The following is a 14,898-nucleotide window of genomic DNA, read 5'->3' as shown; positions in this document are numbered from 1 at the left end:
AAATAAAAAATGTTGAAGAGGTTTCAGAGAAAAGGAAATCCTCTTACACTATTGGTGAGAATGTAAGTTGGTGCAACCACTATGGAAAACAGTATGGTGGTTCCTCAAAAAATTAAAAATAAAACTACCATATAATCTAGCTATTCTACTTCTGGGTATTTATCCCCTAAAAATCCCCCAAAACACTAATTCAAAAAGATAACCACACACCCCTATGTTCATTGCAGTAGTGTTTACAATAGCTAAGATATGGAAACAACCTAAGTGTTTATTGATGGATATATGAATAAAGAAGATGTGGTATGTATGTATATATACACACCCACAATGAAATGTGTTATTCAGCCATAAAAAGAAGGAAATCTTGACATTTGTGACAACATGGTTGGACCTAGAGGGCATTATGCTAAGTAAAATAAGTCAGATAGAGAAAGACAAATACCATATGATTTCACTTATATGTAGAACATAAAAAAAAAAACATGCTAACAAAACAAAACTCATTGATTGCTGGTTATCAGAGGAAAAGGAAGAGAATGGGGTAAAATGGGTAAAGGGGATGGATTGTATGGTGACGTATGGTAACTAGACTTATGGTGGTGATCGCTTTCTCATGTACACAAAGATCAAATTATTACGTTGTACACCTGAAACTAATATAATGTTATTTTTACCAGTTTTACCTCAAAACTTATAACACAATTTAAACTAATCAAAAGAATATTGTAGAAAATCAGACAAAGATACGTTACCATTCATTTCCTTGTGAAGGGTTTTCTAGTAGCACTCGGATTATGTACAAAAAGCAGCTTAATAATTTGAGAGAAAAATTGAACAGACGTATTCTTAGACCTTTAAACAAACAACAAAAATTGGATTTTCATTTGAACTCAGTCCACAAAAGATTAAAAAGAATTGTCAAAAATATCAGCTTTAAGTACAGCACTCAAATTGTGTTTAGAATCTACAATACCATAATTGCTTACCCACTCTGAAGTTCTAGGTGGCTAAATATTGAAACAAAAAATGAGAATGACAGAATGTATGAACCGCAAATGACAGTGAATATTATACACTAAGAGTAAATCTACATTTGAGCATTCAGAAGCCACAAAAATCATGTCCGATCAAGATTGGTTCAAGTATGCTTAGAAGTTTAAGCATTTTATAGATCCATGAATTTTGGAATAAATTTTAACTAGCCAGAAAATCTAGCTGCTTACAAATTCACAGGATAAGTTATAAATCTTGTATCTTCTGAGCACCTTGTAGGTTTGACTGTAGAGAAATTATAATCATGTAAATAATTATGTATTATACATTTAATTAGTAATTATATAATTATAGAGCAATCCTAATAGCATATGCTGGGAAATACACAAGCACACACACACACACACACGCAGACACACACACACACACACGCAGACACATTTTTGAGACTCCACCAACTTTTTACTTTAGGTTTAAAAACCAATGAAATCTTAAAAAAAAATTTGTGGGAATTAAGACTGCCATGTATGTATCTTTGAAACTGTGTCACTCACAGTTATGCAGCCTATAATACTTGATGATGAAGAAGAGTAATTAATATTAAGCAAAACATGTTTAAAGTCTGATTAATAGAAGCATTACCTTTCCTGCAATTATCAGGTGGTAACTGATTCACAGATTGTGAATAAAATTTTGAGGTCTTCCTATAATTAATTCTCAATAAAATCTGGAAATAAAATGCCATTTTGTTTTTACTCTGCTATAAGTGAGTGTACCTGAGGTAATATTTCTTAACAGTAAAAGGTTAATGCTTATTAATTGTGCAATTTTTCCTGGGTTTTCCTACTAAAATGCTAGGTACTTATGGTTTAGCTTCTTTATAAAGTCTTCTAAACTGTTAATGAAATTGCCCTGGTTTTATAGAACTGATCTCTTCAAATGACAGCTTAGTCAAACCTGGCTGTTGTTAAAGTATTCAAATAATACATCTATTCCTTCTGGCCTGGAGAAAGAAAATTTTTAGTAAAATTTTTAAAATAAAGGAAACCTTCTATGCAAATGATGTGGCCTCTCCAGGTAACATCTATTGGTGGGATTCCACCTTGGGAATTCAAAACAACTGGATTAGAGAAGCATTAGTTATTATTAGCCTAATCCTAAAACTAACCAGCCATTAAGATTCTCTAACCTGTGTGCCTTACAGACTGAAATATTCCCTGTAGTCAGTATTTGGGTAACTGCTCACAACTCAAGTTTCTCTCTATGAACTCTAAAGAAGCACAACTTACTTTAGACCACCCCAGGAGGTCAAAATTCAAAAAGAGCAAAGTCTACACCAGTCTAATGTGGACCTCTCAATGCTTCTTGACATCTTAAGCAACAATCACATGAAAAAACTGCATATTGGTTCATAATTTATGGCTTTTTCAAAGTACATGGTACTAGGGGGAGGCAAGTATGACTGGCACTTCAAGCCTGAACAGGCTTAGGAGGTCAGTGACTATGCTGATTTCATGCCTCCTTGAAGTTCCAACGTTTCCCAAGGTTTTTTGATGATAAGGATCACTGAGATGTTATATGCTGAGCTTAGCTCTACACTTTCTGATTTTAAATCTCCAGGGGAGGATGCTAGTAATCTGTACCTTTCGGAACAGCCTACATGTTTCTTGTTATTAGGTGTGATGGGGAAACTCTTCCCTACTAAATCACTAAACCAGAAAATTATTCCCCATTATGGTCACTTGGAATCACCAGAGTCTTCTCAAAACAAGTTTTGGTATCCCTCACAGTTAAAATATGGGGAACCCTCACTTAAATGATTTTCCTCAATGTTCCTAGCAATCCAAATGGTCCACTCAGAAGTCTACTTACTGATGTGGGATTTCGAGAAGTAAAATAGTCAAGAAACCTTGACTTGACACCACCAGATGTAACATCTATTGTTTTCTAAACTTTAATGCCCGGCAGATAAGACTATCAATTTTACTTCTCTCTATAAAAGATATTTTGCAAAAGGATTGCAAAGCTGGAATTTTTTAAGGTAAACATATATACAAATATATACACAGGGGAATAAAATTAAAGACTTACTTGATCTCTGGTTTTTGATAAAAAATAACTTTAGTCTCTCTTTAAATGTGTTTTCATTCATATAAAATTCAACTTGCACCCTGCAAACAAAAAATAAAAACATAATTAATCTAAAGACTAATATATAAGAAAATAAAAATAAATTATTTGATGTGATACATTGTATACTTTGAGTGAATCCCCACCACAGAAAAGGAGAATTGAGTAAAATGCTAATCTTTTATTTTTGAGAGAAGCAGTTACTTTCCAATTTTAAAGATATAGTCAGTTCAAATATCATATGTAGTTGATTTGATTATTTGTATCAGTGGATATGATGAGTGGTATGGGTGATTCCAAACAGCAATAATGCAAAAGTCTTTCATATGTGTTTTTGGAATAATTTTTCATGAGCGTTTTCCTAATTCTTTTCCCTGTCATCAGAATCAACTGCATGCTTAAAAAATTCAGGTTGAACTAACCACTCCAGATCTACTGTATCTGAAACTTAAGGGACTGGGCCTGAAAATCTATTTCTAGCAAGTCTTCACTTTATCTTGAGACTATTTGAGACTATTTGGGACACCACGTATGGAACACTTTACCTTTTTATTTATCTAGCTCATATTAAAACATATATGGATTAACAAAGGAGTGGTAGTGCAAGTGGCATGTTAAAGTCACCACAGAGAAGTTACAAACCAGACAAATCAGTTAAGGGACTGAATATTCTACATTTAATCTACTATAAACTGATACCAACACTCTAAAACATAATAGCGTTCTAATAAATGCATTTGCTTTCTCCCTAAATTCTAGCAAACTTCTCTTATGTGATAGGGCTTAAATAATATTTTCAAAATACTGAGTGAAAAGAAACATTGTGTTCAGTGCATGGTAACTTGTGAATAATCATCATCTGAAATTTTCTTTGTTAAATAGTCTCAAACATATTTATTATAGGTTAGGATTCTAAAAAAATTAAGAAAACATTTTAATGCTTACACAAACAACAAAGACATAATTTCATTTTTCCTTATGTGACAAAATTTTGATAAGGTAATCTATATAAATGAGATAGTTTTTTGTTTGTTTTTTGTTTTGCAGGAGTACACAAAAGAGATAAAACTGGAGGAAAAATAATTGGCATGTACTACAGAAATATTTTACTCCTAAATTCTAAGCTGCATGTTCAAGAAGATCTATGAATATTTTAAAAGCAATATCTCTTAGGCCATAAAAACAAAAGGGCTTTTGTTATCAATTGCAAAACAAGTTTTATCTGTTATACCTTCCAGAAGACTTGAATTGCTCTTTTTCTCTTATTCCTAAAGAAAATATCCTCACCCATAAACATTTTTTCTCTTCTTTGCATCATTTTGTCATTTACTGTCCTCTTTTTTTACTTTATATGTAAAATCACAAAAATCAACACATAAATCATGATTCTCTTTACTTGTTAATTTCTTTAGCAAGAAGCCATGAAAAAACAATATCTTCTAGCAGAACACCTCTATATGCATGCCTGTGTGCATGCACACACCACTTCACATATATGCAAACCTTCACACTCACATGCTATAAAAGTACATGTACACACATACAGTCCCACAACTCCACTAGTATCTTGGAAAGCCATGATTGGCTCTATTTCCCTTGTTTATCAAATGAAAAGGACTTTATTTTAAATAAAGCAACTGTAACACTGATATCAATCTAAATTAGTTCATATTTGCTATGGATACAAAAGCAAATTTGAGAGGACATATGGCTAATACACAAGTAATAAAGCAAAGGCCATGTAGATTTGCTTCCTAGAATTATCCAATTTATAAAAATATGAGGCCATTCTTCAGTTAATATCAGGAGTGCAGTACTGGGTATATAATAGAGGTGCATTTTTCAACTAAAATGAGATCATCTAAAGCCTGAAGCAAAAATGAGGGATCTGGAAAGTGTTTCATTGGATGACAAGTTTAAGCAACTGGAAATGTTTAACCTAAATATGAAGAATATGCACTAACAAAATGGCTGTCGTTAAATACTGAAGTGACCATCACTATTAAAATGAGATGATTCATAATATGATGCTCTATTGTATAGGATTATAGAAAAATATGAGATTATGAATGATATTACCCGATTTTGAAATGGCCATCATTATAAAGTGGAGAGCTCGCCAATCCATATAAATGTGCCAAAGACTAGATAAGAGCTTGCAAGTGACTGGATTTTTTTCCTGAGGTAAAAACAATTTTGCACGGTGTGAGGTCTCTCATTAAATGACTTCGAAATTCCATTTTAAGTATGATATCGTGTGAAGTAAAACTCTTTCTTTTTTTAGTTAATTTATGTTATTTTATTTTATATTTTTGGCTGTGTTGGATCTTTGTTGCTGCATGCTGGCTTTCTCTACTTGTGGCGAGCAGGGGCTAATCTTCATTGTGGTGCATGGGCTTCTCATTGTGGCGGCTTCTCTTGTTGCGGAGCACGGGCTCTAGGTGCGTGGGCTCAGTAGTTGTGGCACATGGGCTCAGCAGTTGTGACTTATGGGCTCTAGAGCACAGGTTCGGTAGTTGTGGCGCACGGGCTTAGTTGCCCCACTGCATGTGGGATCTTCCCGGACTAGGGCTCGAACCCTTGTCCTCTGTATTGGCAGGCGGATTCTTAACCACTGGGCCACCAGGGAAGCCCAAAACTCTTAATTAATCTAGCGATCTCTCCAAGTCAATATCACTGAGGACCATGGATGATATTAAAGCATAAATTTATACAAATGCTTTTCAAAGCTAAAATGAAAAAAAACAAACAAAATGCTTTTTGACCCATGTCTTCTAACAGGTACAAAAAAAAGTCCTTTGGGTTTACTATTTATAATATGGAGTGGATTTTTCTTTTATTTGATCCAACGGCAACTCTTTGGGAATCAATGCCACTTAGTGTACTGTACACTTTCAGGAACTCTCCAGCACCATAAAGTTCTCTAGTACTCAGAGATTTAGGACAGAGTTTACTTTTTATCTTTCCCCATTTTTTTCATGATTTTAGTTGATTTTCAATATCCTCCTAGTATTTCCCTTTCCAGATTTAAATGTGCTTTTCCTTCCTTCCTTCCTCCTTTTCTTCCCTCCTTCCTTCCTTCCTTCCTCTCTTCTGATCTTCCTCTTTCCTTCTTCTCTTCCTTCCTTCCTTCCTCTTTTATGGCCTGCCTCCTCCCATCTAACTTTATCTGAACTTACCTCCATCCAGGAGGTCATTTTAGTGGACTCAAACTATATGGTTTTGAACAATACACCAGGGCAAATCTGCCCTCATCAATCCTTGAAATGTGATTTTTCCACATGTTTATACTCAAAATAAAATTAAGATCATTTTGTCACATTTATCCTAATATAATAGTGGAAATGGGTGTATTTAATAAAAAATAAAGTGGAGTTGCAATCCTTATTAGGCCATATCTGTTCTTACTGACATATGTTACCATTGGTTAATAACATTATTTTTATGTTGGTCAACAATGTTTTATTTGGGCAGATCCTATTATATTGTTTGCTATTCTAAAAGTGTTTTGTTCCAACCTTTAACTTTTGTTTTTGATACTGTAACTGACTACCATGTTGAACTCTCTCATAGGTAGTGATATTTTTCAGGTTTATTTTCTGAGTTTTCTAGGCAGACAATCATGTCATCTGGAAATCTCCAATATTTGTATTCCCATTTGATTGTTCTTGTCTTATTACGTTGACTAGAACTTTTTGATGAAAAAAAAATAATCAAATAACCATGGTGTGCATTCTCAGAAGGCTTCTAGTGCTATAGCAGTAATTATATTGTTGACCATGAGATTGCAATAAATACTTATGTTTTACTAAAACTCATAACAGGAATGAATGAATGCTGATGTTAAAAAAACCTGTCTTGAATCTATTAGTTGATGGTACATTTTTGTTTTTCTCTTGATTTATTGATTTGGTAAATTATTTTAATAGCTTTTCTATTAGGCAATTATTTTTTTCAGTTGTGGAATAAGTTGTTTTTGTAATAGTGAACTATTCATGTAATTTACTGCTGGATTCATTTTCCTATATTTTAGGAGCTTTTCTTCTATGCTCATAACTAAGATTGATGTGCTATTACCTTTAGATTATTCTAATATCTTCAAATACAGACTGAAAAACTCTCCAGATATTTCATTCTCTGGAACAATTTTAAGTATATAGAGATTTTTTTGTATAACCATCATCAATTTGCCTTAACAATATCAACTGCCTTAATACTGATTTAAATGTTTTATTTTTTTCCCATTTTCCATTGCTCTGGTTACTTGAATTTAGCATAAAAATTATGCAGGATCTTGTTAAAAGGCAATTTCCTTGTTTCAGTCTTAAAATTCTTGTTTACTTTCTTTAAAATACCAAAAATAATTCTGACCCAGGTTGTCAGTCCACCATTCTTTCAGAAACACTTTTTTTTTTTTTTGCTCTAATAATGCCTTGGACTCTGTTTAGGATGCCAAAGTTTTGCAGGTATTCTCTTTTGGAAATTATGCTACATACAGATCATTACCAAAGGAAAATTCTTCCTCTGTGTCCACTTGGTGCTTTTCCCTTCCTGCTTTCCTCTGATGCTGTGATATTGGTCATGGAGTCCAGGTACCAGTTTTTCTATTACTACACTCATTCAAACAAGGCAATATCTACCTGGACTTTCTGGTCTGACTGTTGTTCTTCCCTTCCAATCATTCTCTATGATGGTGACGGTAGCGCTTCTTAGTCATATGAAGTAAGTCCATTAGATTGTAAGCTCCATGAGGGTGGGGACCATATTGTTCATGTTTATGTCTTAAGTATCTCTTAAGTTACTTGAGACCTATTAGGGACCTATTCCTGTTCAATGCCTGAATGAAGGTCCCCAGTTCTTTCTTTGGTACAAACCTTAAGGACTCTAAGTCGATAGTGTAGTGGAATAGATAAAGTCATCTTCCTTTCCTTAGGTTATAATTATTTTGAGGATGCAAAACTTGGGTTTGTGGTGAGCTGAATCCTCGTAAGCTCTTATTCCAACTTGGTCTACCTTGTGATTAATGATCATTCCCTGCAGTGCTTTTTTTTTTTTTTTTTCAGTTTTATTAATTTGGATGTGTTTGTTTATTTGCACCATCTCCCCATGATTTAATGAACATTTAGAAAAAAATCCACTACTGTTGATTGATTTAATTTTTACAGTGTTGCTATGACTTGGGTAAGGCCACCATCAACTTTATTTTATAGAGAAAAAACTTCAATTCAAATAATTTTAGCGACTTGCCCAAATTTATAGCTAGTACTGAGACAGAATTGGGACACTGGTCCTTCTGTTACTACTTCTTGCTTCCTGCCTCCTCATCAAGTTAGTTCTTCATTATTAGGAGAGTTCTAGGTCACCTGCAAAGTCTTACAAAAGAGGACTGCAAACACCAAACCCACACAGGGGCACTGAGAAGTGTTTGTTTAATACTGCCCTTTGATTATTGACTCTAAACCAGGTTCCTGTCCATTTCCAAATATTCACTCTTAATTTCAGGTAACTAAATTGTTTAACAGAGCTACCATTCAAGTGGAACCTTGTAAAACAATAAATTAAAAAATAAGCCTACCATTAATTTCTCATTTAAAAAAATTAGTTTCACCAGTTCATGCTCAAGTGCTTCCAAAGGTCTTCTACCTGGCTTCCAATCTTTACTACATGCACAAAAAATAACCTCACTTTAAATACTTTGGAGTCCTTCCTAAAGCATTTCCCAACATCTTTTTGCCCATCTTATTCTTTTCATAATTATGCAAGCCTAACTTTCCCACCTCTTTTAGTTGGTAACATCTTATAAGGAGGCAGAGATTAATTCTGGAGACTTTCAATAGCATTCTCTGCATCTTAAAAATAAAATTTTAAATAATGTCATTTTCAGAAAGGGAAACCAGCTATTATTATATGCATATGTATATATATATACATATATATATATACACATATATATGTGTTTAAATAGATATATGTTTATATATAGTACATGTACATATATATATGTTTAAATAGATATATATTTTTATATAGTGATGATAGATAAATAGATAGATAGATAGATGTAATGGTAATGAGGAAAGAACCTGGGGTGCTAATCACTCATCAATTTTCTTTCCTTCTGGATAATGCTGATACCCCTCAATAATAGCATTTATGCTTTTGTCACTCCTTGGTAATCACAGCTTGCTGGTAGCTGGAAATACACAGATTTGTGGTTTCCATGGGAAAACAATTTACAAGTCCACCCAGGAGTACTTTTTTATTCAAGTCTCTCTTCAGTTTGAAAACTCATGTCCTCATGTCAATGGTCATTTTCAGGACCTACTCTCTGTACTTCCCCATTTTTCTAAAAATAATTAAATTTAAGCAATCCCAATTTAACTTAAAGCTATGCACAGGAAGCAAAACATAAAGAAAGCTAGAATAAGTATTTAGCTTTATTTAGGTATAAAGATACACTTTTTTCACCCTTAAATTGCAAAAAGATTTTGCTTCTTCATACCTTGGCCCAACTGCATGGTGGCGGGTAGGTCTGGATCAAGTAGGTATATATACATACTCATACAGGGTATAAAGATATATATATACACAAATATATGAACACGCATAAATGTAAACATACGTTCATAAAGTATAAAGCTGTTAGCCACAGGAAGGCGGATAAACTTACATAATAACGACTACAGGTAGCATGGCCTCACCACAAGCCTATCGGCCTCCCAATCAAAACTCATAACAACTACAACATGTAAATCCTCTTTGCTTTTTCTGTATGCATATAAGATAAGAAGAGAATAGAAGACACCATGTAATTTCTAACTCAGATTGGACTCTTGCACCAGTCATTTTAAAGCCTTGAAGGAAAAATATAACAATGCTCCCACAGCCCAGGATTGCTAGGAATGGGCAGCATGATTAAATAGCAAAGCCCAGTTTGGGAAGAAATGTGTGTGTTTTGGGGGAGGAAGCTATTGGGTGTCAAATAGTCAGGGCATGATCAACAGATGCTAGTTGTTAGTATGAAACTGGAAATTACACAAAGACTTCCATATGCAATGAAAGAAGCACCTTTTAGTTTTATTGAATTCTTTGCACCAATGTCATAAGATTTTAAATCAGTTCTGCAAGCCCTCTCCCATTCTGCACCTCAAAAGTCATAGATCAGTAATAGGCACAGCTCACTGGGGACACACATTTCTTTAGGATTTATTTTATTACTTAATATTCTTACTTAAGTAACATATATGATTTTAATAGATAAATCATACTGGGTTGAATACAGTTAAAGACATGGTCCCACAATTTGGAGAAAGAGGGGGAAACAGTCACAAATAGAATTTCACTCAATAAATATTACAATAAATCTAATGGGTTTTCTAGAGAAACTGAATTTTTTTCCACAATAGTTTGTTGGTATGTTCATTTATTTGTTTATTTTGTAGTGAAGTATAACAGCTAAGAGGGATAAGAGCACAGACTTTGGAATCAGATGATATGCATCTGATTATCAGATTTCCTAACATTTATTCTCTGTAAAATGTGGATATTATTTCCATTAACAGGTTATGAAAATTAAAGAAGATACTTTCTACGTGAGACAAACAACTGGACAATGGCAAATAACTTTTTTCTGGTATGTTGGTAGCTTAAAAATATTCCTAGAATAAACACTTATAAAGGGAAAAACAAAAACTGTGGATCACTGATGCCAATTTGATGTAGTTGATTCCTCCAAGATATTTGCTTAGGAAAAATAAGGATATAAGGCAATAAATAACTTCACTGTTTACTCCAGAAAACTCCTACAGATCAATTTATTGGGGACAACAGTCCATTTATCTAGGCAAACACATCACTTATTTATAAGACATTAAGACTTGCATTGTCTTTTTACTTATTACTCATTAAGAGTTCAAAACCCTCACTTTGCTGTGTCCGCCAATGCTAAGTGACTTATCCTTTTTCACCATGAAAGACCCCTCTTACACCACTTCAGCCCTTATTCCAAAGCCTAATAAATATCTCACTTCTAACATCATCTTCTGAAGCATTGCTAATGCTTACTCACTAACTTCAGGGAGTTTAAATAAACTTAGTTTTGCTTCATTTACAAGCATCTGGTGACATGTCAATTATTTAAACAACAGTATAAAGGAAATTATCCTACATCTGCTGATTTATAACGTAATTATTTTTATTCAATCATAGAAGATGCAGGCCTAGATTGTCATTTTTAACACTGCATGGTATTCTTCTATATATTCCTCTATGTTAACAATGCACCATTTTTTCACAATTCTCTTACATACATAAATGGATTTTTAGGTTTTGTTGGTTTATTATGAAAAAATAAAAAAATCATGGACTTTTCTAATAAGTAATAAATATATTGTCTATATTTTTACTAAATAACATAAAATCTAAATGTCAAATCAATTTAAACCTATGTATATGACAAACAACATAGCAGTAATCTAAAAATCTGGTTATCATCTTATTTTAACAGTCAAATAAGTTTCTCTCAGAGTACTTTCCCAATACTTTTTTCCCAAACTGTCCAAGAAGGTAGAAAATGATACAGTTAAAATGTGAAACTGTTACACTACAGAAACATTTGCTGTCAGTTTTGTCAGGAAAATTATCCAAAAGTTGGAAGTAAGCAAAAGAGATTACTAGATGTTCTTTTAATAAAATGCTGACTTTGTATTTTCTGTGCATTTTTACCACCATGGAGGAACAGACCTTAGTAAGCAAAGTTGTGTCAAGTAGACATGCAAAGAATCTCCACCCAACAAAAGAGAAAGCTCCAAAGGTTAATGCACATGGACCCGTAGGACTTCTGGAGGTGGGGCTGCTAACCCAACCACCTTATTTTGACATTGCCTGGAAATACCTAGCTTCTTCAATACTCTACCAGTTTTAAATTAGTACTGTTTCCCTCCTTAATCAATGAGTTGAATATAAGTTTTGACAAGTTTTCATTTCGTATTTGGATGAGGGACATGATCTTTTAACCTTTTGAAAATTGTACTCTAACACTTCCTCCTCTAATAAGGGCTTCTTATTAATTACCAGCATAATTTAAGTTGTCCCAAATGCTTTGGAAAACAATTTGGTATTTATATTATAAAATAAGCCAAAGGTTCTATAAAATTCCAATCAAAATCACATAGGCAATGTTGTGGAACTTGATAAGCTGATTCTATAGAGGGTGAAAGATTAAACTAAATAAGACATTTGTGAAGAAGAATAAAGAGGAGATATTTTCCCTACCTGAGATCAAGACTTATGATCCTACAGTAATTAAAAGATTATAAGTATGGCACAGAGAAAGAAAAATTGATTCATGGAATAAAACAGTCAAGAAATTGACTCATGCATATATTGAATATTATTATGTAACAAAAAGAGTATGACAGGTCAATAGTAAAAAGAGGAACTTTCAATAAATTGATTTTTTAAACAGTTATCCAAATAGGAAAAAAAAGTGAAATTGGACCCCTATCTCACACCATATGGATTAAATCACCTTTACATAGATTAAGGAAACTTTTAAACTCTTATTAAAAAATAATGGTGAGGGCTCCCCTGGTGGTGCAGTGGTTGAGAGTCCGCCTGCCGATGCAGGGGACACGGGTTCGTGCCCTCATCTGGGAAGATCCCACATGCCGCGGAGCGGCTGCGCCCGTGAGCCATGGCGGCTGAGCCTGCGCGTCCGGAGCCTGTGCTCCGCAATGGGAGAGGCCACAACAGTGAGAGGCCCGTGTACCGCAAAAAAAAAAAAAAAAAAAAAAGTAGAAGAAATGGCAGGTACAAAGGGAAAAAAAATGTGAGAAAAAGTATAGTACACTTATGGAATTAAAAGAAGTTAAAATGGCTAGAGCACAGGAAGTGTATCAGGTAATAGCAATATGGGAAAGCAGAGAGGTAGAGAAGAAGCCAGATAATTAAAAGAACTTGAATAGAAGCCAAGAAATGTGTTAATAAACAGTGACAGTACCATGGAGGAGCTACTTATTGAAAATACCCAAGCACTCCACTGAACATACAGATGTATTACCTCATTTAATTCTCAAGACATACCCTTAATGGTACTATTACTATTTCCATTTTACAGATTAGGAGACAGAGGCATTTGCCCAAAATCACACAAATCCTACATGGTGGACCTAATTCACAACCAGGCAGTCTAACTCCCATACGCCTAAGCCTGATGATATATGAGCTTTAACCAAGAAAGAAACATCGTGGTATATAAATCAAATTTACTTTTCTTTTTGCTATTTTTTACTGAGATAAAGGATGGATTTTAAGGACAGAAGGGAATGAATGAGCTAAGGATACCCAGGAGGAGTAAACTGTGATGAGAAATTTTAAGATCTACTATCTTAGCAACTTTTTTTAAGATCTACTATCTTAGCAACTTTCAAATATGCTATACAGTATTTTAAACTACAGTCACCATGTTGTACATTACATGCCCAGGACATTTATTTTATAGCTGGAGGTCTGTACTTTGACCATCTCCACCCCAAATTTACTTTTTATTTTTTAAGTTATTGTATTTTTTTTCTGATTACAAAATATAGTAAAACGGATTATAAAATATACAACCATAGCTGATAGACATTTTTGGAATTTATTGGATTAAATTTTATTTACACAAGAAATACTGCCTAACAATTTCACCTTCAACTATTTTAGTTTAGTAAATAAATATTATTCCCACGACTGTACCATGATTAAGTACCATATAACTGAATTTGGTAGACATGGAATTTTGGCACCCAGACCGCTCTCCTTCAATGATAGCTGGATAATTGCTAGCTCTAAGCTGCTACAGGCTCTGCCTCGGTTGCAATGAGCCAGCCTACCTGAGATCACACCTTTCACAACCCAAACTCTTATCAAGAGTTTGTTCTTATCAAACTCTTACCAAACTCTTATCTTCTCTACTTCCAGAGAATCCGATAAGAGACACTGGAAATTACTTTAGATAGATTGTCTATGAGTTTAACGGTAACTCAACTTGATCAAAAAGCAAGCAACTGATTGTGATTACATTGGCAACGTATAGATAACAGCAAACTGCTTTATCACAAAAAAAGACTTCAAAGTAACTCAGGATTTTGCTTCTGACAATATGGTAAAACATATTCCATAAACTCTTCCCAAATGAAATACCTTGAGAAGCTAAATAAATTATTAAACGCACACGCACACACACACCACACCACTTTTTTAACGTGTATATCTTAGTTAGTAGGAAAGTAAGGGAAATCCTTAGAAGCCAGAAAAGACAAGAAATTAAGAAACCAGAGATATAAGTTAGCATTAAATCTGCTGTTCACCCTGGTGCTTTCTGCCAATTTTTGATGATATGGAGTTTCTATTCTGACAGAGAGGAGACCTGGCAAAGAAATCTCCCACAGAAATCCCCTAGAAAGAACCAGGGTTATTGAAAAGGCAATGTACATCATCAGTGCATGAACTAAGGAAAATCTCTTATAGCAGAAGAGGATGTGAATGCACTTAGCCGTCTTGGCCATGCATTGATCCGTACTGAAAGAAATAAAGAGACACTGAGACTTGCTGTATTCATTTTCTAGAGCTGCCATTACAAAATACTTGGGTGACTTAAACAACAGAAATTTATTTTCTCATAGTTCTGGAGGCTGGAAGTCTAAGATCAAGGTGCCAGCAGGCTGATTTCTCCTGAGGCCTTTCTCCTTGGCTGGCAGAGGGCACCTTCTGACTGTGTCCTCACGGGATCTT

The 14,898-nt window shown here is 34.0% G+C and overlaps 1 protein-coding gene across 13 annotated transcripts in view; it reads right to left on the bottom strand.

Moving 5' to 3' along the window:
• Positions 1–14,898, bottom strand: part of KCNT2 (potassium sodium-activated channel subfamily T member 2) — a 425,289-nt gene that overhangs the window by 269,946 nt on the left and 140,445 nt on the right. For all 13 annotated transcript variants that reach the window (XR_014326811.1, XM_082857000.1, XM_082857001.1 and 10 more), the window contains 2 exons: positions 3,085–3,164; positions 753–852 (listed from right to left, as the gene is read on the bottom strand). Coding sequence is in view for 12 of the 13 variants with exons in the window: in XM_082856993.1 (XP_082713119.1) it covers positions 753–852; positions 3,085–3,164 (180 nt within the window). In the remaining variant the exon portion in view is untranslated. The remainder of the gene's footprint in view (positions 1–752; positions 853–3,084; positions 3,165–14,898) is intronic.

This window comes from Leucopleurus acutus (genome assembly GCF_964270905.1).
Source record: "Leucopleurus acutus genome assembly, chromosome: 2".
Lineage (NCBI taxonomy): Eukaryota > Metazoa > Chordata > Mammalia > Artiodactyla > Delphinidae > Leucopleurus > Leucopleurus acutus.
This window is presented reverse-complemented; position numbering and strand designations above follow the sequence as displayed.